The sequence below is a fragment of the Cryptosporidium sp. chipmunk genotype I genome (assembly GCF_004936735.1).
Source record: "Cryptosporidium sp. chipmunk genotype I strain 37763 chromosome Unknown contig_18, whole genome shotgun sequence".
NCBI lineage: Eukaryota > Apicomplexa > Conoidasida > Eucoccidiorida > Cryptosporidiidae > Cryptosporidium > Cryptosporidium sp. chipmunk genotype I.
Window position 1 is genome coordinate 277,772 of NW_027125593.1, and position 23,595 is coordinate 301,366.

At 30.9% G+C, this 23,595-nt stretch overlaps 8 protein-coding genes across 8 annotated transcripts; 4 read left to right on the forward strand and 4 right to left on the reverse strand.

Moving 5' to 3' along the window:
* Positions 1-24: 24 nt before the first annotated feature.
* Positions 25-7,719, reverse strand: ELE39_001448 (large Sec7 domain containing; the record flags this gene model as incomplete). Its single annotated transcript, XM_067344487.1, has 1 exon — positions 25-7,719. The coding sequence occupies one exon, from the start codon at positions 7,717-7,719 to the stop codon at positions 25-27; it is 7,695 nt and encodes a 2,564-aa protein (XP_067201425.1).
* A 763-nt stretch (positions 7,720-8,482) lies between these two features.
* Positions 8,483-10,621, reverse strand: ELE39_001449 (uncharacterized protein; the record flags this gene model as incomplete). Its single annotated transcript, XM_067344488.1, has 1 exon — positions 8,483-10,621. One exon carries the CDS (start codon positions 10,619-10,621, stop codon positions 8,483-8,485), a length of 2,139 nt encoding a protein of 712 aa, XP_067201426.1.
* Positions 10,622-10,946: 325 nt separating this feature from the next.
* Positions 10,947-11,978, forward strand: ELE39_001450 (Nop12p nucleolar; the record flags this gene model as incomplete). The annotated part of the gene is made up of 1 exon (XM_067344489.1): positions 10,947-11,978. One exon carries the CDS (start codon positions 10,947-10,949, stop codon positions 11,976-11,978), a length of 1,032 nt encoding a protein of 343 aa, XP_067201427.1.
* A 255-nt stretch (positions 11,979-12,233) lies between these two features.
* On the forward strand, positions 12,234-12,602 carry ELE39_001451 (uncharacterized protein; the record flags this gene model as incomplete). The annotated part of the gene is made up of 1 exon (XM_067344490.1): positions 12,234-12,602. One exon carries the CDS (start codon positions 12,234-12,236, stop codon positions 12,600-12,602), a length of 369 nt encoding a protein of 122 aa, XP_067201428.1.
* Positions 12,603-12,815: 213 nt separating this feature from the next.
* Positions 12,816-15,632, reverse strand: ELE39_001453 (sodium calcium cation exchanger having 12 transmembrane domains and signal peptide; the record flags this gene model as incomplete). The annotated part of the gene is made up of 1 exon (XM_067344492.1): positions 12,816-15,632. The coding sequence occupies one exon, from the start codon at positions 15,630-15,632 to the stop codon at positions 12,816-12,818; it is 2,817 nt and encodes a 938-aa protein (XP_067201430.1).
* Positions 15,633-16,608: 976 nt separating this feature from the next.
* On the forward strand, positions 16,609-17,598 carry ELE39_001454 (uncharacterized protein; the record flags this gene model as incomplete). The annotated part of the gene is made up of 3 exons (XM_067344493.1): positions 16,609-16,798; positions 16,911-17,231; positions 17,285-17,598. The coding sequence occupies 3 exons, from the start codon at positions 16,609-16,611 to the stop codon at positions 17,596-17,598; spliced, it is 825 nt and encodes a 274-aa protein (XP_067201431.1).
* A 356-nt stretch (positions 17,599-17,954) lies between these two features.
* On the forward strand, positions 17,955-21,305 carry ELE39_001455 (Trimeric-like protein; the record flags this gene model as incomplete). Its single annotated transcript, XM_067344494.1, has 1 exon — positions 17,955-21,305. The coding sequence occupies one exon, from the start codon at positions 17,955-17,957 to the stop codon at positions 21,303-21,305; it is 3,351 nt and encodes a 1,116-aa protein (XP_067201432.1).
* Positions 21,306-21,695: 390 nt separating this feature from the next.
* ELE39_001456 (uncharacterized protein) lies at positions 21,696-23,513 on the reverse strand (the record flags this gene model as incomplete). Its single annotated transcript, XM_067344495.1, has 1 exon — positions 21,696-23,513. The coding sequence occupies one exon, from the start codon at positions 23,511-23,513 to the stop codon at positions 21,696-21,698; it is 1,818 nt and encodes a 605-aa protein (XP_067201433.1).
* Positions 23,514-23,595: the final 82 nt, after the last annotated feature.

Genomic DNA, 23,595 nt, shown 5'->3' on the forward strand with positions numbered 1-23,595 from the left:
ATGCAATTCTACCTTGCTCCTAAGCTAAGATGAAGAATCATCCATTATTGGTAGGATCTGCTCCTCTGAAGGCAAAGATAAGACTAACGATGAAAATGAAGATGATGGTAGGGAAGAATATTTAATTGGATCTTTCTCCTGCCTTGCGAATTCAATTAGAATATCTCTAGATAGTATTCGTAGATCCTGATCTTCCAATAAAGTTATATCCAATAATACCTTATAGAAACGAGAACTCTTCATTATATATTCAGATTTCTTCATTTCTTTAAAATCTTCTAGTAATCCATTCAAAACTGCTCTATATGTAAAGGTAATATCCACCTTATTTTTAAGAATACGGTCATAACTTGAATTAAAGTAATGGTTAAAATGTATATTCGGACTAATTATACTACTTAATCTCTTCTTTTCATAGTAATCATCAGAATGAAGATTTTTTTCTCTTCTTTCCAATGTTTCATTTTTACTTTTTTCAATTTTTACGTATTTCTCCAAAATCTCTTCACATTGAGAAAGTAATTCATTTTTATAATATTGTAAATTATCTTTAAATTGCAAAGAAAACTCTTTTCTAATATGTAATTGAATCCATAATACCAAATAAATATTATATTGAAAAAGGTCAAATTTTACTAAATTTAATCCATTTAATAATTCAAAATATAATTTATTTAATGAATTTATTATAGTATCATAAATCATCTTATTAATACCCATATCAAGCTCCCTTTCTATTGATCTCAAACCTATCATATACCAATCAAATATTAAGTTATAAATTACCAATAAAACAGAATATAAATCATGAATACAGTCTGGTTTATTAATAATCATCTTTTCTTCTTCATACTTTGATTTATACTTTAAATCTCTCAATATAAGTCCTTCTATACTTAATCTTAACCTCACAAAAGAATCATACATTTCTTGATCATTAGTATTCTTAATATATTTATGAGAATAGCATTTCCAATTCTTTTCTAAACAATGTTTTAATGAAATTCTTCTTCCTTTATTCTTATATTTACAAGTCCTGTTCGAATCCACCCCACTTTGGTCATGTTTATGATTCTTATTCTCTATTAGCCCAAAGTATCTCTTATTGAAGAATTTTGATTTGAAAAATATCTCAAATTGGTTATGCTGTCTACTTTTATGAGTATCAACCGCTCCATCGTCTTTTGACTTCTTCTCATTTATCTGATTTTCAAAAATTCTATCACCATATGCAACACCCAAATCATCAATTGAATATCTACTTCTCACATCCTCTATTATATATTTATTAGGATCAATCTGTATAGATTTTGTAAATTCTCCTATAAAATTTGAATAATACTGAAAAATATGATGCCATTCTCTATATCCAAATAAACTCTTATTATTATATAAAAAATTTATATAAACTACTAATATCTTATATTGAATCTTTATGTCATCCTTGCAAAATATATTCATTGCTCGAGATAATAAAACTTGATTGGTTAAAATTAACCAATCTCTTAAAAAAAATCTGTGATATTTAATACTTGTTTTAAAAATATAAAATTCAATAATTTTGTATACATTGTGTATTATCTTTATAACCCTTAAATCTCCATACTCTTTATCTAGCTTAATATTTTTAATATCATCATAATTTGAATTCTCTAAAATCTCATCAGAAATTAAGTGATCTTTATATTCTGTCTTATTTACTAAAGCCTTGTTAATTTCTTTAAATTTTCTATTAAATATTTTGAAGTTACTTTTTGTATTTGCTTTCGCCCTAAGATCCTCTAAACTACTCAAAGTTAATTGTGTATTATCCAAATGAGAATTCTTATTTGTAACTTCAAATGTACTCTTTTCATTTCTTGTTGAATTATAACTTATATAACGTATTATACCCAAATCAGCTTCATCGTTAACAAAACAATTGTCTTCATCATCATCTTCTTCTTCATTCTCAAAATCATAATCATCATAATACTCGTCAGTTCCTGATTCCTCTTCTATGTAATTATTCTTTATTGTAGATTCATCTTCCATTAATAATGATGTATCATGATTTTTTTCTTCATTTACTAATTTATCCAAAAATTTTACTCCTTTTCTTTTAATATAATCTTGTGTTAAGCTTATATTTAATTGACTTGGTGTATTCCTTTTATTATTTAAAGAAATTAAGCTTATAATATCAGAAATAATATTCTGAATTATAAATATTTCATGGAATACTAACTCAATAGGACAAATTCCCAGCCAATAATTAATTAATCTTGAAATATTTACTAAATAATAATAATATAAATCCAAATACTTGTTTTCAAGAATTAGACTTTTTGTAATTAGTTGAGAGAAATCATTAAAGTAGCCTAAAATCAATTTATATTGATTCTTATTATATCCATTTGTTCTTATCTTATTATTAGTCTTTTTACTTCTTAATATTCGAAGTATATATATATTTTCTTCATCCAGATCTTGTATTTCTTCGAGATCTTGAGTGTGGATATAATTAATTTTGATATAAAACATATATAATATGTAATCTAAGATCTTAGGAATTAATCTAATCGCATTTTTTTGAACAAAGATTTTAATTAGAATAAACAAAGTATCCATTAATTTGGCAAATAAATTATCATCCAAGAGAAATGATAATCTTGGTATAGTTGTCAAACAAAATGAAATTCTGGATAAAATCTCATTCTCCCTATCTCTATATGATTCCTCCTTGTTTGAATGTGAATTTGAGTTCAATATATTAAATAATTTCTTTTTCTTATTGTTTTGATTGTTATTACTATTTCTTTCCTCAGCCTTTTCTGATCCTTTTTGAATTCTTATAATAAAGCAGTAGTAGATCTCAATAATATCACTCAGGTCTAAGAAATTTAAGATTTTCAAATTCTGATATATATTTTGGATATTTTTTAATATTTCAAGTAGAAGTTCTACTGTAATTATATGTTCATTATATGGTTGATAGTTAATACTTGTTTCCAACAACTTTTTAAAAAGAATAAATATGGAGAATTGGGTTAAATTTAATTCTTTTGAATGTAAATACTTGAAGTTCGTATTCAATTGATTACGAGATTTTTCCAAAACAAAATCTAAAGATGAGGAAATGATTATAACTTTAACTTCTCCCTGATTTTTGTTAATTCCAATTTCATTCTCATTCTTCAAATACTCTGATCTTAAAAACATATTTTGAGATTTAATAAATTTGATAGTGAAACTCTTTATTAAATCTAAAACTTCTAGGTATGCCTTTCCATTTAATATCTTAATTATCTCAGAATAATAAATTGGAATAAAATACTTATCCCAAAGAATTAATTCAGAAAACTCTTTAAAGCTACATTCAACAATTAAATTTAAAAACTCAAAGACTTTACGGAATAGAAATAACTCAATAGATTTTCTTCCTGATAGTACAATCTGGTTCCTAACATTAAATATTAATGCCAGAAATAAGTCTGTAATCACTTTTTTATTTTTAATCGGATCCATTGTAATTCCTGTGAATATTCTTTCCATTACTTGGTAAAATTCTAATTCATTTGTAATCAATTTGGAGTTAAACATCTCTGTCCTTCTTAAATTAATTAAAGATACTTGATTCAAAATCAATGAATATTTTTCTTCATCTATCCAAAGTATCTCATCATTATTTCCAACATTTGAATTTGATTCGACAATTTCTTCATCTTTAAACCATAAATTATTCAAAGAAATAGAGTTTCTTAGATTTATGTATATTTGAATACACTGAAAATTTGTTCCATGTATTATTTTGTTTTGAAAATCTGCATTCGATCTAATTATCTCATTTTCACCTCTGGATGTAATTGCTTCATAATCCTTATTAGAATGGTCTGGAGAGGTTTCTCTAGAGCTGGAAGGTCTGGAAGCACTTCTGGAACTATCACGTGAATGATTGGAAAATCCAGCATTAATCATACTCTTGGTAGAGTTAAAGATATTTTTTGTGGATTTGATTAATTTTCTGTTAAAAAATTGATTAAAATGACGTCCATTTATAGCTTGGGATTTGGCTGTGTTGATACATATTTTACTCAAAGTTAGAAATTTGGGCAATTCATTCCCAAAAACCTTACACTTATTTATTAAAAATTTATTATGATCAAAATAATCTGGAATATCCGCATTATTGCCTTTTAATATTGTTTTAACGTAAAAGTATCTATCAACCTGGGATATTATTCCAATCATGATTACCCATAATACAAAAGGTACTTTATTCCCATAATCTTGACTAATTTCAAAAATGGTCTTGATTGCTTCAATATTTAAATAGTTAAGACTAGAATGTGTAGATAAAGATTCACTAGAAATCAGGTAACTCAACAAAACCTCAGACTCTTGATTTAGAGACTGGGACAATGAATAAGATATAGATTTTTCATTTTCATCTTTTACCTTAAACTCTTGTGTGGCCTGCAAGTTATTTAAATCCATACTAGACTGGAAACTTCTGACAATTAAATCCGAGAATTGTTCGAACGTACCATTTTTTTCCAATTCTGGAAACTTTAATGCCTTTGAGTATTTTTCATCTTCGAAGCTGTGATAGTCATTGTTCAATATTACGCGAATTTCCTCAGTTATATTTAAATTACAAAAGAATAAGTCATTTAAATTGAGAGGTAATGTTATTGTATTGGTTAAATAGGATAAAACTGTTAAAGTAATTGTAAAAGATGACTCAAGCCCAAGCATAATTCCTAATTCTGTTGTATACTTTAGAATGGGTATCCAACTTATCATAGTATCTTTCCCAAAGCACATCCAGAAATCAACATTAGACAACATGTTAGTAAAATAGCAACAAGTCATTTTTCCCAATAATACTATGTGAAACTTTTCTATTTTAATATTTTTCTCATTGATAGATTTAGCTCCTTTATATTGTCGGTTACTCCAATCTGGAGTCATCTCTTTAATTAAATCAGAAATACTGGTTTGAAAAACCCCATTGATTTCTCTAACTTTTATATCACTACTCTTATTACTTGTAATCCATTTTGATAAATTCTGGCTATTTCCCATTACACTGGAAGTTTGAAGAATGTTATTATTATGGATTACTTTCAAATTTCTTTTAAAGTTGAACCCATCATATTGGAAATAAATACTTTCTTGTTGTGTCTCGGTTTTAATTGGTAGGTTTCTGCCTTTTAAACATTCATTCAAACCAATAATCCATTGGATGGGAGTATTTGCAATAAATTTCCAGTAAACGAGATCCTCTGAATAGATACCATTAAAGTAGATGGTATCGAATTTCTTTTTAATTGTTAAATAAATAAACTTGATAAGGTCTTTTTGGTGATTAATAATTTCTGGATCTGTCTGAAAGTTGAGTAGATTAGCAATCTTGTGAAGTATTTCATGACTGATTATCTTAATATGGAAATTGGAAGTATAGCAAGAACCAGTATTAGAAGAGCAAGTATCTTTGTTATTACCATTCAAATAAGCATTACTGAACTCTAAATTCTGAATCAAGTTAACTAGATAATCAAGATAAGGAAAGTAAACTTTGCAGCTTTCCTTTGAGTTCTCAAAAATCCATTCATTCAAAGTAATGTTATCATAAAATGTCTCAAGTAAGTCAACAAGTTTTGGGGATGATAATATTAAATCATTATGATTTTTGATAAAATCATTTTTTGACATTCTATAGTAATCTTTAATCTCTTTACTATGAGCATCAGTATGAAGCATGATTAAGGAGAAAGCGATGATGTAAATCTTGTCCTTATTTTGGAAAATTTCAGGATTATCTAAGAAATACCTGAGAGAAAACTCCTCTATAATTCTGTCAATTTTCTGAGCTTCTCCAGGAAGATGAAAATTGGAAAGAAATAAATATAGAGAAAAATCCAAGCTTTTGTTCTTGAACGAAAATTGATTACAATAATGATTCAGTATTTGTCTGTTTCTTGGATTTGGAAGAGAAATGTAATCTCCAATGGCTTTTTTATTTATTGCCTTATTTTGAGCAAGAAATCTCGCAATAGAAATACAATTTTCTTTATCGATTACTCCAATTTCAGAGAGTAAATCAATACCTTTCTCATAGTTACCATCATTAAAATCTCTAATATATTCATCTATCAGATATTTCCTTATTGGAGCGGTGTTTTGGTCGAGTTCAATGTTATTATAGCTATCTGAGTTGTGAAATTTCTTTAATTCTTCCATTAAATTCACAAATATATTGGTTATTAAAGTAAATATGTCAACATTCAGGTTCTTATTCTGGGTTTTTATAGATCCTCCCTCCATAATTTGATTAATTAGAAAGTTGATGGTGTTTAATACCAAGTTTTCATTGTTAATATTAAGATCAAACTCGATAAATAGATATGTGAGAAATGAAATATTTTCTGTAAATGTACCAAAAATAGATCCTATGATTGCGTTCTTTTCAGAAACTTCCAATATTCCATTCTCAAATAGACCTATAATGCACTTAGAGATGAAAACACCATGTAAACGAATTGTTTGACTAAGATCATGAATTTGAACAGCATTACTCCATAAATTAATGGAATTTCTTCTGATTTGAAAATCATTCAAAACAATATTCTTCATAATAGAAAAGAAGTGAAGCTTATATATTTGTCGTACGGAGTCTTTAAAATTGATATTTTGGTACTCTTTCAATTGAATTTTTGCATAGATTCCGTGCAGCAACTCCAAGCTAAGACTTCTAATCTTTAGTATCCTAGGATCCAGTTCCTTTACCTGAGAAAATATGAAGAAATTATTGTCAACTTCGATAAAATCCTTGGAGAAAAGCTCAAAGTCCAAAGGACAAATTAATTTGATTTTGTTTAACTTTCCCCTTTGTGTTTCATGCTTTTTAATTTGAATCATGCTATTTGTCATAGTAAATGTATAGAGAACTTCCAGCATTAAAACAAAATAGTTTTCGAAATACTCATTTCTTTTTTCAAGTGATTCATCAAAAAACAAGCTGATAAAATGTATTAATATAGAGTAGGTTGATGCTCGGATTCCATTATCAATTGTATTACTGTATATATTAAATAAAACTAGAAAAATGGAGTAGAATATTTGACGACTAAAACAATCAATATTCTTTCCAATCAAAGATATACTCGTTTTTATGATTTGAGTTACAATTGACTCATCATCGATCTTTGAGTCATATGTGTCAAATAGTAATGTAAATAAAAATTCCAATCCATTAACAGGTTCTCTATTTTCTATAATGTCTTCGCAACCATAAAGTTTTTCTTCTTCAATCAAAGTTCTTGCAAGGGCTTCAAAAGAAAGAAGTTTGTTGATTCCCTCCAAGGATATTACTATAAGCTTTGGATTTGTATATTGTTTACATGCTTTAAAAATAGGGCCTAATATATATGGATATAACAGATCCAAATGCCTTCCATATTCTCCGAATGATAGGTCCTTAATTTTCTTCTTATCTACATAGTATATAAGGTTTTTAAAATCATTAGTTACTGCGCCATATAAATAATCTTTCAAATCTAAGCTATTGTCAAACTCTATAGTTAAATCCTGAAGTTCTTTTTCATTTTGAAGCTGAATATACCCAATGAAGAACTTTAACTTGTCGATGCAGTGAGATGCAACAACTTCCAGGTCCTTGTATTTTCTGGATGTACTTGAAAATTTCTGTATCGACTTAATAGTATTTATTATCATATCATAATTTAGAAATCTTAATTTTCATACCAGACTTTTAAAAAAAACGAATTTGTGTATTGATGTTTCTGTAGCGTTCAAGTGTATGTGATCAGTTTATGTTTTCATTCCTGTTATTTTAGCTTGGTAATTTCTTTCAAATTTACAATTTTTCACACAACCATTGAAAATTCCTCAATTTTTTACTTAGTTAACGCATATTAATTATTTGATGATCTTGCCGCCTTTTTTTTAAAATGAATTAATTAGCTTTGAAATATAATAAAATCCTCGATATAAAATTTTCTAGAATGGTGTATAATATGTAGATTAAGGAATGAATTTTACTATTTTATAAAATTTGTATGAGTTAAATTAAAGACTTTCTCACTTTTCAACATAAATTGTAATGACTAGTATTACTTAACATGATTACCAGCTTGAACTAATAATCATATATATTATCATTGTGTTTCTCCTGTGGGATTTAAATTACATAAATTTTCATTTGTTTATTTTACAAAATTCTTTTCTGCGGAAAAAACATAGGCTAATTTCTTCGATATTTTTTTTTCATTTTAACATTTATCTTGGCACGTAATACTTAATGTGGATGCGTACAAAAATTACATGCAATAAAGAAAATTGCAGAGTTTTAGTAAAATAAAAAGTTAAATTCTGGGTTTTGATATATAAACACTAATTAATTTATTTAATTTGTGAGAAAAAAATCCAAGTAAAAAGATGAATATAATTATTAAGATTAATTATAGAAGTAAAAAAGTCAATATACCAGTGAGAAATTCTTATTGGAAAATTTTGACAGATATTTTTTAATAAACTCGATCTCAAATTTGAGATTAGGATCAAAAAATTTTGTTTCAGTGTTATAAAGGTTAATTTCATTATTAACAAAGCGATAAATTTGCTTAATTTCAGGTTCAGAAAGGAAATTCAAAAAAAAATTTTCGATAAAAATGGAAAGGGGTTTCTTTGTGGATTCAGGGTCCATTGAATAGCGATCCAAAATAATATTAATAAAGTTTAGAGTATAAAAAAGCGATGCGATTTTATAATAAATAACTTTTTCAAAAGTAATGGTATTTTGAGAACTTGTGCAAGTGCGATTAAATACGAGAGAAGATTTAGTAATTTTTGAATTTGAAGATTTTTCTTTGTAATTAAATTTCAAAATGATTGATTTAATGTCTAAGATAATGGAATATGCAAATTTGAAGAGTGAGTAGTGAAGAGAATTTGGTTTATTACATAATTCAATTTGGCTATCCGAAAATAATAAGCTTCTTATTTTTTTGTGAACCAAATCAACTGAAGTTAATTTATGGTTTAGTCCATTTGATAATTCTTCAATAAATAATTGTTTTGTAGAGCTTTTTCCAAATCTTGAAATTAAAAAAATGGTACTATTATAAGTTTTTAGAATTTGGATTATGATATCTGATTCAGAAAAACAATTTTGTATAGAAAGCTGCGCAAGATAGCCAATGTTGAAAAAGAGATTCAATATTTGTCCATTTGAGATGTTATTTGTATGAAAGTGAGCCATAAAATGGTTTCTAGATAAAAAGGGAATGCTGAATGTTGTAGTTATTGCTTCAAGAATAGTTTTTACCAGCTTAATTCTTATTCTATTAAATATTTTGGGAAGAATTTCGATTTGATTTTGTTGATTTAAATTATAATCCACAAATTTTGAGAAGACCTTGTTAATTAGATCAGAGTGGTTGTTTAGAAGTTCCAATTTTTGGTATTCTTTATCAACTTCTTGTTTTTCCAAAAATTTATTAGAAAGTTCTTGAATCTTATTTTCTAAAATTATTGAAATTTTGGCCTCGAATGTTTTAAACCAAAGTATTGCAGAAATATCATCAAGGGCTAAAATTGCATTATCTTCCATTGTTGATACTTTATCAGAAGTATGATTTTGGTAAGAATATAATATTTCCTTCAAAAGATGATCTGCGACCATTTCTACACCATTTTCAAGTAAATATCTTCCACGTGGTAATTTGAAAACAAGAGCTGTCATTAAAAATGACCCAGAACATCTATAAAAACAAATCATTGAATTTAAAAAAAATATCTTACTAAAAAAAAGATTCTTTTGGGCAATATCTTGGAAATTAATATTCTGAAAAGCTGTAAATAGATCATCACTAAACTTTTTATCAAATAATAAATTAAGACTCCCAATATTAATTTTGGTTATCTCAAAAATAATATATTTAAAACCATCCTCATATTCACCACTTGCTGTCCCATTTAGTTTTCTCCTTTTATTTATTGTGAAGTCTGTATTGCTTGGAATGTTAATTACATTTGCGTCCATTTTATCATTCATCTGAACTAGCCCAGCCATTTCTTCCTCCTCATTAATTCCTGTTCCAAAATAATAATTTGAAGGCTCACACCATTCTTCTATCCAGCTTTTCTCAGAAGTTATGAGATTCTCATATACTTCTTCACCATGTCTAAATTCATAAGAAATAGTATTTTCATGATTACAGCATTCAACCAATAATTTAATAATAGCGTTGCAAATATCGGTGCTACTGAGATCATCTAAATTATACCAATCCTGGCTCTTCAATATCCAAATACTCAATATTAATGTAAAACCCAAGTATTTGCCTATTGAAAATGGTGTATTATTCAGCATTTTGGAAATACCCACAATCTTATCAGAAAGTAGTTTATAACTCAACCCCAGCTTCATTTCTTTACCGTAATCTAGGAGGGTAATGTATGTTAAGTATAAAGAATCAATAGATTCAGTTGATGTTACGTTATTTTCATTAACTTCCATTAATTTATTCCTAAGTACCAAAAGCTCATTTTCACCATTCAAAGCTATTTCAACCAAGTCGTTCTGATTGAATTCCATTATCCAGCCACCTTTCATTTGACTCAGAGACTTGATTATACTCGCCGATTCTTCTCTTTTAAAACCCCAATTTTGATATTAGATGAAAAAAATGCATGGAGATTCTTTTCAAAAATCGGCGGTACACATTACCGCCACGAGTTTGGCGGTCCCTCGCAATAGTTATTTTTGACTTTTAACTATTAGTGAAAAGAATAACTTTCTTTAAAGTTTCAAAGGTAACTAGAATTGGGCAATCAATTAGGGTATAAACAGGTTTGTGATTATAAAATTTGGATTAATTTAGTCTGACTTTTGTATTTTGGATTAGCCTAAATGAATTATAATTTTACATTTTAAGAATATGAAAAAGGCTGAGAAAGTTATTACAATAACAGATATAATTTCCAGGAATAGTAGATCCAAAGGAGCTGCTGGGGAAATTAACCCAAATATTGAAAAATTACTTAGCGAATGCAGTGACACTCCTCATATTTTAGCTAGTAAAATTCAGGAAAAGAGTAAATCTGAGAATGTGGTAAAAGAGGAAAAACATAGAGACTTGACGAAGGTTAAATATGATAAAAATAATGATCCAAGGATTGAAAACACGTTATTTGTTGGGAATGTAGCTCTTCACATTTCAGAAAGAGAGTTACTGCGTAAATTAGAAATTAGACAAAATGAAGTAGAGTCAATGAGATTTAGATCCTTACCTATTCATCCTAAATTCGCCTCAAAGAAAAAGATTGGTGCAGCACTAGAATGCTTTTCCGGAAACAGCAGTACTAAAAACGCATATATTGTTTTGAAAGAAAGGGAAAGGATGAAACTAATTATTGACAAATTTTCTGGAGCTATTTTAGCGGGAAATGTTCTTCGTTTAACCCCAGCATCTAAAGGAAATCAATTCAGTACTTTTGACCGTAAGAGAACTGTCTTTATTGGGGGATTACCAAAGTTTTGTACCGAAGATGAACTTCGCAAATTTGTTACAATATCATTAAACGAGGACTGTGTTAATTCTGTACGAATTATCAAATCAGCTACTACTGGAAAGCCCAAAGGATTTGGGTTTGTCTTATTCAATGACAGAAAGTTTGTCGTATCTTCAGTTAAAATACTTAACGGTGCTCAATTTAAAGATTCCAAAATCTCGGTTACTAGAGCTTTATCTGAAGAAGAAGCAAAGAATAAAGCTAATTTAGACAATTCAAGGAGGAGGATCATCAGTAATGGAGCAAAAAATAAAGATAAGGAAGAAGAGGGCTTCATTGGAGAAAAAATAACGATTTCTAAGAAGAAGGCCAAAAATAAGGCCAATAAACTTAAAAAGAAACTTAAAAAAGTTCTCAAAAAAGCTCCCAAGTCTAAAAAAGATAAATCAAAAGCATAAGAATACTATCTAAATCTATATTTTAATCTAGCTTTCTACCTAAATATATATTCAATCATATTTATTTTTAATGTTTTCTTTAAATTAATTCTACTTTATTCGAACTAGATGAAAATTTACGCCTTACATGTTTCGGCGCCAAAAAAATGTAATTGTTTTACATGCAAAACAAAACGTAAATGATTACAGAAGAATTCTTTTTTTTCTTTTAAACAAACTAGTTGAAGATATCGATAATAATATAAGAAGATAAAAATGGCAGAGTTACTGTTTAGCAGAATAAGTGAAGCTTTGGGGCTTGGAATGAAATGCTGTTCGAAGTGCATTCTTCAAGGAGAAAAGGAGACATTACAATGCTATGACTTGGATCCTCCCCAGATTGTAAATGAAATAACAAAACTTAATAATAAGAACACTGTCATAGCGCTGGATTGTAACCAGAGGGAACATGAGGAGGATTTAGCTCGTGATGCGGCAAGAAAGGTTTTTGGAACAAATTTAGACAATTCTGTGACGAAAGTGGAAAGGGAGCAAAAAAGCGCTGAGGAAGAAGCCGATATTTCGAAGTTGGATTTAACAAAAGACCAAACCCAAAGAACCATAAAGTTTGAAGATTGTAATTAGGATATAAAATTGATCTGTTTTTTTTTCTACGTGTACGAAATGATCCTGTCGAATAAAATAAGTTTCTTTTTTATTATTATTATTTAGAACGCTTCTAGGATATTAAGGGAATAATTATTCAATAAGAAAATTAGATAGAAAATTGAGTATTTTTGAACTTCTAAGGCTATTAAAAACTAAATATATGAAAACTTAATATTAAACTTATAGTGTTCATATGGCTCCTTTTAGAATGTATGACATGCAAACGATAAAGTATAAAATAAACACCAAACCCCAAATGCGGTGAACTCTTCCTTTCGAAAGTACGACAACCAATGCTGAGATAGGAAGGAAGTACAAGAGTTGATAGGTGGCAGTAATAATTTGTGATTCAAAGTGGAGATGAATGTCTTTTGAGAATCCTAGTTGGATTGCTCTAACAAATACTGAGCTTCCAAATCCAAATAAGAGTAGGAATACGCATGCTCCATAGCATCCAGCAAGGCCCATATGTGCGTGCCCAGCTCTGGAAACTGCCACATTGGCAAATAAGTCAGCAATTGAGTTACCCATTGCAACGATGGTGAGCCCAAGAATTGCAGGTTTAATTCCGAGAGTAAGCCCAATGACTCTAATACATTCAACTAACTCGTTTACGAGAACTCCATTCCAATAAATTGACATACTGATACCAAAGAACATATCACAGTACATTAAAAGGTCGGTTATGAGCTTTCTGGTATTAACTGAAAGTTTTACTTCGGGAAGCTTAATATTAGAAAATGATCTAACTCGAGAGAGCCTACATGTCTGAGGGTCGCCTCCCAAGTCCTCGTTATCAGCCTGGTCATCTTTTCTTGTATTAAGGATGCAAGTATATACAAAGAAAAGTACCAAAGAAATAATAGATGAAAGTAGAAGAGCAATCAGGTAGAACAATGGGTGGCTGGCATAAATCTTCTTTTCAAATCCAACAGCTAAAACGATAAATAAAGGTTGCATGATTTGAACTGATCTTCTAAGTGATGGAGAAGGAACAGTTAAGTATAGTACAAACATGATAGGTGTCATTAAAAGCTGTCTAATGAAGTCACAGAATTCAAAAAATCCATCCAAAAGGCTTTCAAAGTCTGTGTTAAAACTCATTCCTTGAAAAAATCCTTCACTTCTTTCATTAGATTGGGGTATCTTGAGTTGTAGAGTTGGAAAATGGGCACGACCTTCTATAATGTGTCTATTCTCTCTTATTCTTGGCCTCCCTCTCTTTTGCAGCTTAAGAACGTTTTCTTCGTGAGCTGGAGGAGGTAGAAGCGAATTGTGTAATGACTCAGTTTGGTAAACTACTTCGCTCATGGAAAGGTTTCTTGAGAGCCTAACTGCATAGTCATCACTCACTAATACAAGCTGCGAGTGAGAACTGGACCTATTATTTTCATAATTAGGAATTAGGTTTGACCCCAGGTTGGAGGAGGAGGAGGATGAAGAAGTGGCTGAGAAGTTATTGCTTTGGAGAGCATCAGAAATTGTCATGGAATTAATATTTCCAATTTGACTGCTCTGGTCAGTCTTATTTTGAGAAAGTGAGAGCTGTGAATAGACTGGGGACTTAGATCTTTGGCTTTGAGCATTCCAAGGATTTGGAAGTTCAAGAGTATTTGCATAATTCCTCTCTCTATTCGGAGGATTCCTAAATGAATTTCTCTGAGAAGCTGCAATTCTAGAAGAGGGAGCATTGCTAACACCATATGCTTTTTCAAAATCCTCATTATCTTTTCCAAATCCGTGGTTTGAAGAAGGAGTGAGAACTCTTCCACTCAAATCATCATTGGTTAGGCTAGGGGAAGGAGATTGGGTTGGGGTAAGCAAAAGAAGGGTCTTTTTAATACTTCTTGACTTGGAGCCAATTCTGTCCCAGTAAACATCGCTATTAATGACAGTTCCTTTTTCTAGAAGTTGGCTCTTTTCATCATAAGAGAACTGTAAGTTAGGAAAAGATAGTTTAATTGGAGGGATCTCCAAATCTGGGGTATTTCCATAGTCTACCCTTTGAACATCTCTAATGGAATCAGGCGGTGTGAAAGGTATTGGAAGAACCGAAGGAATGGTATTGGAAGAGCGATAATTTGGAAAATCACCAGTTGTAGCAACGTTTCTAAGACTCAACTTGCTTCCTCCCCTTACTTCATCTGAGTCAGTTATTTGCTCATATACTGGGCCGACATATTCTTCCTTGATTGTTAGGTTTACTGGCATTGAAAGAGAAGCAGATTTTTCACTCCACTGAAGTAGAAGAACATAAAAACCATAAGCAATTAATGGAATCACAGACATTTTTGAGGAAATGAATCCAAGGTGATTGATAATAAGGAGTTGAATCAGCCCAATTGTAAGAGCAATAGTGTCTCTAAGGTGGTTAAATATGGGAATATTAATATAATTTGAATTTTCGTTGCTCTTTGATGAGACCATTACACACCCAAATACAACCAAAATTATGAATAAACAAGCACCAATAACATCCCCAAGAAAGACATCTATAGCATCTTTTTCTCCGATAGATACACTGATAATTCCCAGAATAACATCACTAGCTGCATTACTAAATGCTAAAAGTGTAGATCCTGCAAAAGTATCTGACAAGCTTAAACACTCAGCTAGTTTAATCATTAAAGATGAAATATAGGTATCAGCAACAGTACCACAAGCAATAAAAAGAATACAGGACCAGATAAGTAAGCATATAGCAAAAGTTACCTTGTTTAGGAGAAATCCAAAGAATGCAGAATTTCTTTCATTTGGTTGGTCATTATCGAACAGAGGTTCAAAAATGTAGGTATAAAAGATTTTGGAATATGGAATTAGGGTGGATTGCTGTGATATTTCATTAATCCAATGGGACTGGTCCAATACATTGAGTTCTGATCCATGGTCATCTGCACTACAACTACTGTAGGACTCGCATTCCTCTGGAAAAGAGAACCCACCTGTTTGATAGTTCTTATTTGATAGGTATATGAAAAAGAGCAAGAGCACAAAGAGGGGCTTCATTATGACTGAATCTTGCGCTTAAGCTGAGTAAAAAAACGTGATTTAATTTAGTTTAATACTTGAGAAAAGTGCTTTGTGAGTGGTTGCATATAAGGAAAGTTTGAGTTATAAATAATACGAAATAATTAATTTTGTATCAGTATTTACGAAAAATGAATTTAAATTATATATATTACACAGGTTTATTGTTAGAAGTAATAGTAATAATACGCAATATAGACTCTTCACATTAGTACTGATACGAGAATGATATTGCTCAATTGCATATGAAGAGTAGTTTGGAGTAAGCTAAATCCTTTAATTATTTTGAGTAATGATTATAGTTGAAATCTTAAGTTTCCGTGGAATTTTTTGATTAAAAAAATGTCGTTAAATTAATGTTTTGTAATCAAGAATAGTAAAAATATTAAATTTCCTTAAATTGCATATACACACCCTTTCAAAGAATACTTCTTATAGCCCCAATTAAACCTTCTGTCTTCTAAACAAAAAGTGAGTTTTTGAAAAAAAAAAATTTATTTTAATTTTACTTATAATAAATTTGAATCCACTTCGTACCGCATTTTTGTTCTGAGTTATTTGACATCTGTTAGTGCATTATTGACAGTTTGAAATCGGTCCTTGGCGCCTTCTGAATCAACTTCGGGTTATTATTGCGCGCCTAGACAGTGTCATTTTTGACCTATATATTTCTAATAATTATAATATAAATGAAATACTATTGAAGTCCGGAAAGAGAACGTATTGTATTTCTATGGGGTTAAATTAATAGAAAAACGCTGTATTATTTGAAAAAGAAATAGTGAAAATTAATTAAGACAACTTGAGAAAGTTGTAGTACACTTAAATTCAAAGTATTCTAGTAGCTATTTTATATTGAGGTAATTTGGGCCTCACCTTAAATTCAAAAACAAGTTAATAACAAGAATGCAGCAGTTTTGAGAATTTATGGGGATTTTATTTAGTGAAAGTAGAAATGAGGTCCATTCGAATTTCTGATATTCAATTCCAGCGGAAAAAAACTAACAAGAAAAACAAAAATAATATTAGTTCAGGTAATAACATTAGTACTAGTCATTTAAATTCTGGCGCCAAACCAGCGGTATTAGAAGAATGTGGATGCTATGGAAAATTGCATGCACTTTATGTTACATGCATACAATGTGGTAAGTTTTGAATACAAAATTGCATGATAGGAATTGTTTTATGTGAATTTGTGTTCGAGGGTGGAATAATTCTAAACTAATATTGAATTAATTAAAATTGTATTATTTTAAGGAAGGATTTCATGCGAATTAGAAAAGGAGCTCGTAGAGCTAAATAATGAATGTATATTTTGCAAATCCAAGCTAGCTAAAGGCGAAGATGGAGACTTTATTTCAGTAGGAAGCGGTGAAGATGAGGAAATAGCCCACTATTTCCAAGCATTGGAAAGGAGAGATAAGTTGTTAGAATATGCAAAAAGTTCAACAAATAGAACACGAGTGATTGATGAGGAAACGGACTGGTTCTCTGAGTTTGAAAACCCTTGGAATACTAAGGAGGAAAGACTTTTGGCATTGAATATGTCGAAGGAGTGTACAGAAAATGCAGCAAAAAGTAGGTTTGCAATTTTATAATTATATTGTGATTTAATTAATTTATTATTATAGGAAAAACTATGATAAATATAGATATTGAAAATAGGCAGATTACAATGGATGAGGGTTACAAGACAAGAAGCGCTTTGCATTATGCAAAATTATTGGAGGAATTTGAACAGAGAAGAGAAAATAAGGCTGATACAAATTCTGATAAAGTTGATACAAATTACGAGGATGTATTGAGTATTCTGGGACAAAAACTAAGATTTGAAGAAGAATCCAAGTTTGTTGGCACTTTTAAATTATCTAATAAGGATGCTCAAATAAGTGAGTTCTTACCTTTATCAGTGAATGATTCCGTTTGGTCAGATCAGGATGATTGAAAATATGAGAAAAATAGTTAATATTTGTTTATTCTAGATTGTCGTAAAACAAGCAAAAGTAAATAAAAATTAATTGGAATTGGATTTGCAAGTTAGTGTGGTATTTGGTGTGGAATATTTGAAAATAAAAATTGTTTTTTTTTACTCAAATCAAAGGAAAGGGAAATGGATTTTTCTTTCAAATTTAATAAACATTACTCTTGGAAATAAAAATTGTTTTAAATAGTGAGATATCCAAATTTCAAGATTTTTATACTATAAATTCGAAAATCCAATTTGATTTTTGTCCTCATATATCTTCAATAATAATTAAGTGAATAAGAGAAATTAAGGTCATAAGGAGAAATTTAAGAGTAATGATGTGGCTTTTACGTTCACTATTATTATTATTATGCTTGGAAGTTTCAATGGTTTTTGGTGAATTAGGAGAGAATTCAAAGGCGATTAATGAAAATGAAACACTTGAAGACTTGGCAAAAAAGCTTTTGGGAAAATTTGAGTCTATGGAGTATCCTGGAATGAAGAATATTACGGATCCATTAACAAAAATAGTGTATGGACCATTTTTTTATGAGATTAACAATGTATCACTGCCTCTAAATATCACGTCTTTGACAGGAGGAGCCTTTAATCCTCCAAGTAGTCACGAATCAGCACAGTATTACTATGAAAGTTTTGTAACCGAGCCATTTACTCCAGACCAGAGCGATGCAGTTGCGTCATTTGAGGCTAGAAAGGTTATCAGAGGAGGTGTTGGAGCTCCAAATGGAACATATGTCTTTTTTCAAGAAGAAATTCAATTACTTCCAAATTCAAGTTCTGGTGGAACCAGTGGGGGAATTGAAGGAGGAAATAGTGGGGGAAATACTGGAAATACAATAACTAATATTAAGCTACCAGAAGGAAGCTTTGCTGTGAATGGAACAAGGCTTCCAGTTGGAACAACAAGTTTTGGTCCAGTAACTTTTCCAAATGGAGCAATATTGCCTTTGGGAGCTTTACTTCCGAACGGAACACTTTTACAAGCAGGAACAAAGTTGAGTCAAATGACTACTCTTCCAGGGGGTACTTTATTTCCAGGAGGTGCAACATTTCTGGAGGACTCTTCCTACAAACCGGTTTTGACTTTAAATATGAATTGTAACTTTATTGGATCTCAGACTTATGGATATAGATGCTCAAACAAAGCAGAATTAAAACCAGAGGCCTCTTGTTGTATTACAAATACATTATGTTATTCAGTGTCAGGATTCAGTAATATGACATCAGTTTCGATACCAGCAGGAGGAATCCTTCCATCAGGATCAAATCTTCCAAATAACTCTTTGCTTTTAGGGCCATTAACTATTTCCACCAATACAATCTTTGGTGGAGGAGCTATATTACCAAATGGAGAAATAATTTCGCCAAATACTACAGTACCGTACGGAACAATACTCCCAACTGGTACATTTATTGCCGATACTATTTATTTAGAAACCGGATGTGTTTTGATGGGAGGGTTGATAGCCTTTGGTTCATCCCCATTCATGATTAATCTTCCAGCAGGGAGCAAGTTGGGTCTCGGAACTTCACTCGGAGGAGGAGCGATACTTAAAGGAATTTCATATTTAACAGGCGGAGCCATTTTTCCAAATGGTACAATATTACAACCAGGTACCATACTTCAGCCTCCATTACATCCAGATAATGTAATCACAGAAACTTCTCTATTATTTAATTATCATTTGGGTATTCAAGATAATCTATCTTCTTGGGTATTACCTTCAGGAACTTTACTTCCAGGAGGATTCTCAAATAGAGTTGCATCGGCAACTTTACAGGGAGGTTTTTACCAATTTAATGCACCATTTGGTTATAAAGATGCAGTTTACAAGTCTTCCATTAGTGAACAACAGGGAAATAGCGTTGGAATTTCTTCAGTTTCCAACATCTTTAATGATCTTTCTACAAATCACAACAATTTACATCCTTACTTCGATGATAGCAGTGATTTGTATGGGACAACCACAACATACTCCAATTCTAATTTTGGCTCTCAATCAGGATCTTCAAATCTCATTGGATTTAGAGTTTTAAATTATCAAATTCCATCCTCAAGCAATTATATGGAATTACCTCAACAGATGCTTTTAATTGACAGTGCATATTTCCCAAGTGGTTTAAGTTCTAATGGCCCAATTCTTTTTTCCAATGGTACAGTACTTTCAAGCCCCGTTATTATTAAGTCCAGTGTAACACTTCCACCTGGTACTTTTATTTTTGGAGCACTATTAACTCCAGATATCAAACTTGGAGGTCCATCACTTGTACTAGGTACCGCTGTATTACCCCCATCTATCAGATTAAGCTCATCAACTTCTTTACCATCAAAGGCCATCCTCCCTGGAGGAGCTTTTCTCCCTTTGGGAGGGGTTTTAACTGGTGATATTCTTTATCCATCAGGAAAAAATATTCAGTCTGGGACCTCCTTACCTTCTAACTCATATATTAAGCCAAATGCTTTACTTACTAATGGATTAATTTTACCAGGAGGTGGAATATTCCCTGGAGGAATTCTTATTCCAAATGGACAATTTGTACAACCAATGTCGGTACCACCTGGTACAATGTTTCCATCTACATCTACTTTACTTGGTACGATACATATGACAAAAGGAGGAGCTCTATTGCCGGGTGGAGCAGTCTTTTCAGGAAATAGCACTGTTCCCTCTGGTTCTCAGTTATTAACTGGAGCAGTTTTATCACAAGGTACTATTTTACCAGGAGGTATTGTATTTCAATCTGAAACACTAATTAATGGAGGAATCCAAATTTCTCCGTTGAATTCTCTTTCAGATTTGGATATTAACCAAGACAATTTTAACCCCGATAACTATCCTCCATTCTTCCCTCCTCAAGACCCAAGTAATCCAGGTAATAATCCGAGCAATAATACATACATTGCAGCTCAAGTTAATATTACCAATTTCTACTATAAAGATCAATCTCAGGACTCTTTTTCATTCTTCAAAAACTTATTTTCTTCTAGTCTGGCTCTGTCAATGGGATTTGAAACTAATTCTATTGTTATTAGTTCTTTATCTCCAGCAGAAAACCCTTATAACATTTCAAGCTATGATGGATCTTTTTTAACTACTTCATCATCTTCCTCTTTATCAAACCCAAGTTCGTTTTCTTATTTGGATCATTTCTATTCATCAGATCAAAAAGGAATATCTGTCACATTTGAAATACACCCCAAACTTGAAAATTCATCTCTGGAAGACATTATTGAGGTTTTATTGAATAACGTTATTCAAAATCCTTCCAGCTCTTTCAATCGTATCTTCTCTTGGGTTGGATTCATGATTCTTGCTGATAAGTCTCCAAATTTCTGGACCAGACATCTTAGAGGTGGAAATAGAAAGATTATCAAGATTCCATTTTTAGCCAATGTCACTGATTTCTCATCTTTTCAAAATACTTTTGATGGAAATAAATTCCAAAATGTACTTGGTCTTATTCAGAGTCGACATCATAATGAATCATCTTTCCTTATTGATCATATAGATGCTGATAAAAATATTGAAAATGTGTCTTTATGGGGGAATTCATTCCAGGACCAATACCAGAACCAATATCAAGAGCAGAACCAATACCAGGACCAGGAGCAGAACCAATACCAAAATCAATATCAGTACCAAAACCAATTAGGGTATATATAAACTTTGATTAATTCATCAAAACCCAATTTCCAGCCTGAATAAGTTAAGGTTTTTTTAAAGAGAAAAAAAGAAACAAGACTGAATTTCATCCTAAATAAAACCGAAATTCAGAAAATAGACACTTCTTTGATTCTAGAACTTAAATTTCATCCAGAGAACAAATCTACTCTTATATAATAATAACTAATGTACTAACTACACAATATTATTATTATTATTCTAATCGTATTAATTCTATTTGAGGCAATCATTGTCGTTAATTGATCATTTTACATTCTAAATACTCAGTGAGTTCTAATTTCTATATTTCGATCCCGATTCAAACCTCTTCCTTCTCCTCCCTCCTCTCCCCATCCTCAATCGCCAGAAAGTTACCAGAGAGATAGATATTTAAAGTTGCAATCTCCTAAACATTAATATAACAACAATTCCAGCAAAAACGCATAATGTAATCATTGTGTAAGCCATAAACCAAAATATATCGACATTTTTTTCCAAACCACTTTGAATATTCATTCCAAAAATAGAAGCAATAGCTGAAACAAATCCAACACATACTCCAACAATATCTAAGCTAATTTCACCCTTGAGGAAGTTATTTCTTATTGTAGCCAAGTGAATTTGCATGACCTCAATTGCATCATCTAATTGAGCATTTAAGCGATTCACCGTTCGAATTAGTCCCTCAACTTCTTGTTCGTAGCATTCCAAAAGTATCTCAGAGTCGAAGAATGTTGACTCCAAAATAGCTTTACTATCCCAGTTCTCAGGCTTGTTCCAGAACTTGGAAATTTCTATCCTAATTAGTAAATCATCATCATCCAAGATCTCCTTAATAGCTTCGTATACACCTTTAATTCTATCTCTAAGAGAGTCAAGACGTTTTCTTAAGTCATTAATTTCATACACTTTCTGAGTAGAGGTGGGATTGTTCTCAATATGAAGAAGAAAATCTTGAGCTGTATCGTCTATTATATAGTAACTATCCCAAAGCTGCTTACATACTTCAATCAGACAAACTTCCAAAGCATTAAGTTCTAAAGGTGCCTTATGCTGATTTTCATTCTCTTTATTAAGTCCACTAGGAGGTATTTCTAGCAAATTCAGCTTTACAGGACTACAATTGTTGGATTTTTTTAAACTTTCAGGATTAGTTTTGAATTCAGAACCCGAAGATTCTGGAACCGATACCGTGATCTTGTACAAATCATTAATAGGAGTTTTAACTTCACTATTAGGTTTAGACTCATTATTCAAATCATTTTGTGATATTCGTTGACTATTTACGGTTTCTTCTATACAAATCTTACGTGTAATAAATATAAGTTTTTCTATAATTGAGAGATCTCTATGATTGGAATCTTTATTATACCGTTGAGTCTTCATTTTGTGTCTTAAGTGTAATCCAAGCAGTTGTGAATCTGGTATATCAGTCTTTCGTTGAAGTCCTTTACTCAGAAGATGCGATTCAGCTTCAGTATCTAATTCAAATACTTCATTTCCATCATATTCCGGTGGAAATACAATGGGATTTGCTGGAAGATAATAAACCTTATCATGTAGTATCAGACATCTGACACCTGGCATGTTAACTAAGATGCAGTTTCTTCTAATTTCAATGGAAGGTCTTTCAAAACCATGCAAACCAACAACTTGACGAAGATCTCTTAGTGTCAGAGCTCCTGATGCTCTTTCTTCTAGAATTTGTCTCTCATTATGCATATGTACTTTCCTAAGAAGCTCAGCTGTTTGCATGTATTTCTGAGAAATTTTACCATCTTTAATACAAACAACAGGTATCTTTCTCTGTTTTTGTGAGTATTTTTCAACCCAATGTTGGGTTCTTCTAATCCCGGAACCCTCGAGGTAAGACGAACCAAGAGTGTGAATCTTTGAAGGTGAGCAAAAGTACCTTGAACCTAAGTCCTTGCTATGGTTTTCTTTCTCCTTAAAATGTTGGTTACCGCCTAGCAACTCTTTCTTCATATCTAACTCCTTCAAATTAACTATCTCGTACTCTCTCTTCTTTCTCCTCGCAGTTTGAATCCTACTATTTAAAACCTCTCCATACTCCTCCCCTTCCATATCGATATCTGCCTCGTTCTCCGGTATATCCTCATCTTCTTCATAGTTTTTAGAGGAGTAGCCCGGAGATATTTGAATATATTCCTGATCTCCATAGAGATACTCACTGCTGTTAAAGCTCATTTTTATTTATACTTGCTTTTCTTTGATAGCTTCCTGCTTTGGACTTTCTTTTTCATGGTCATTAACCACTAGTATTAAGAAT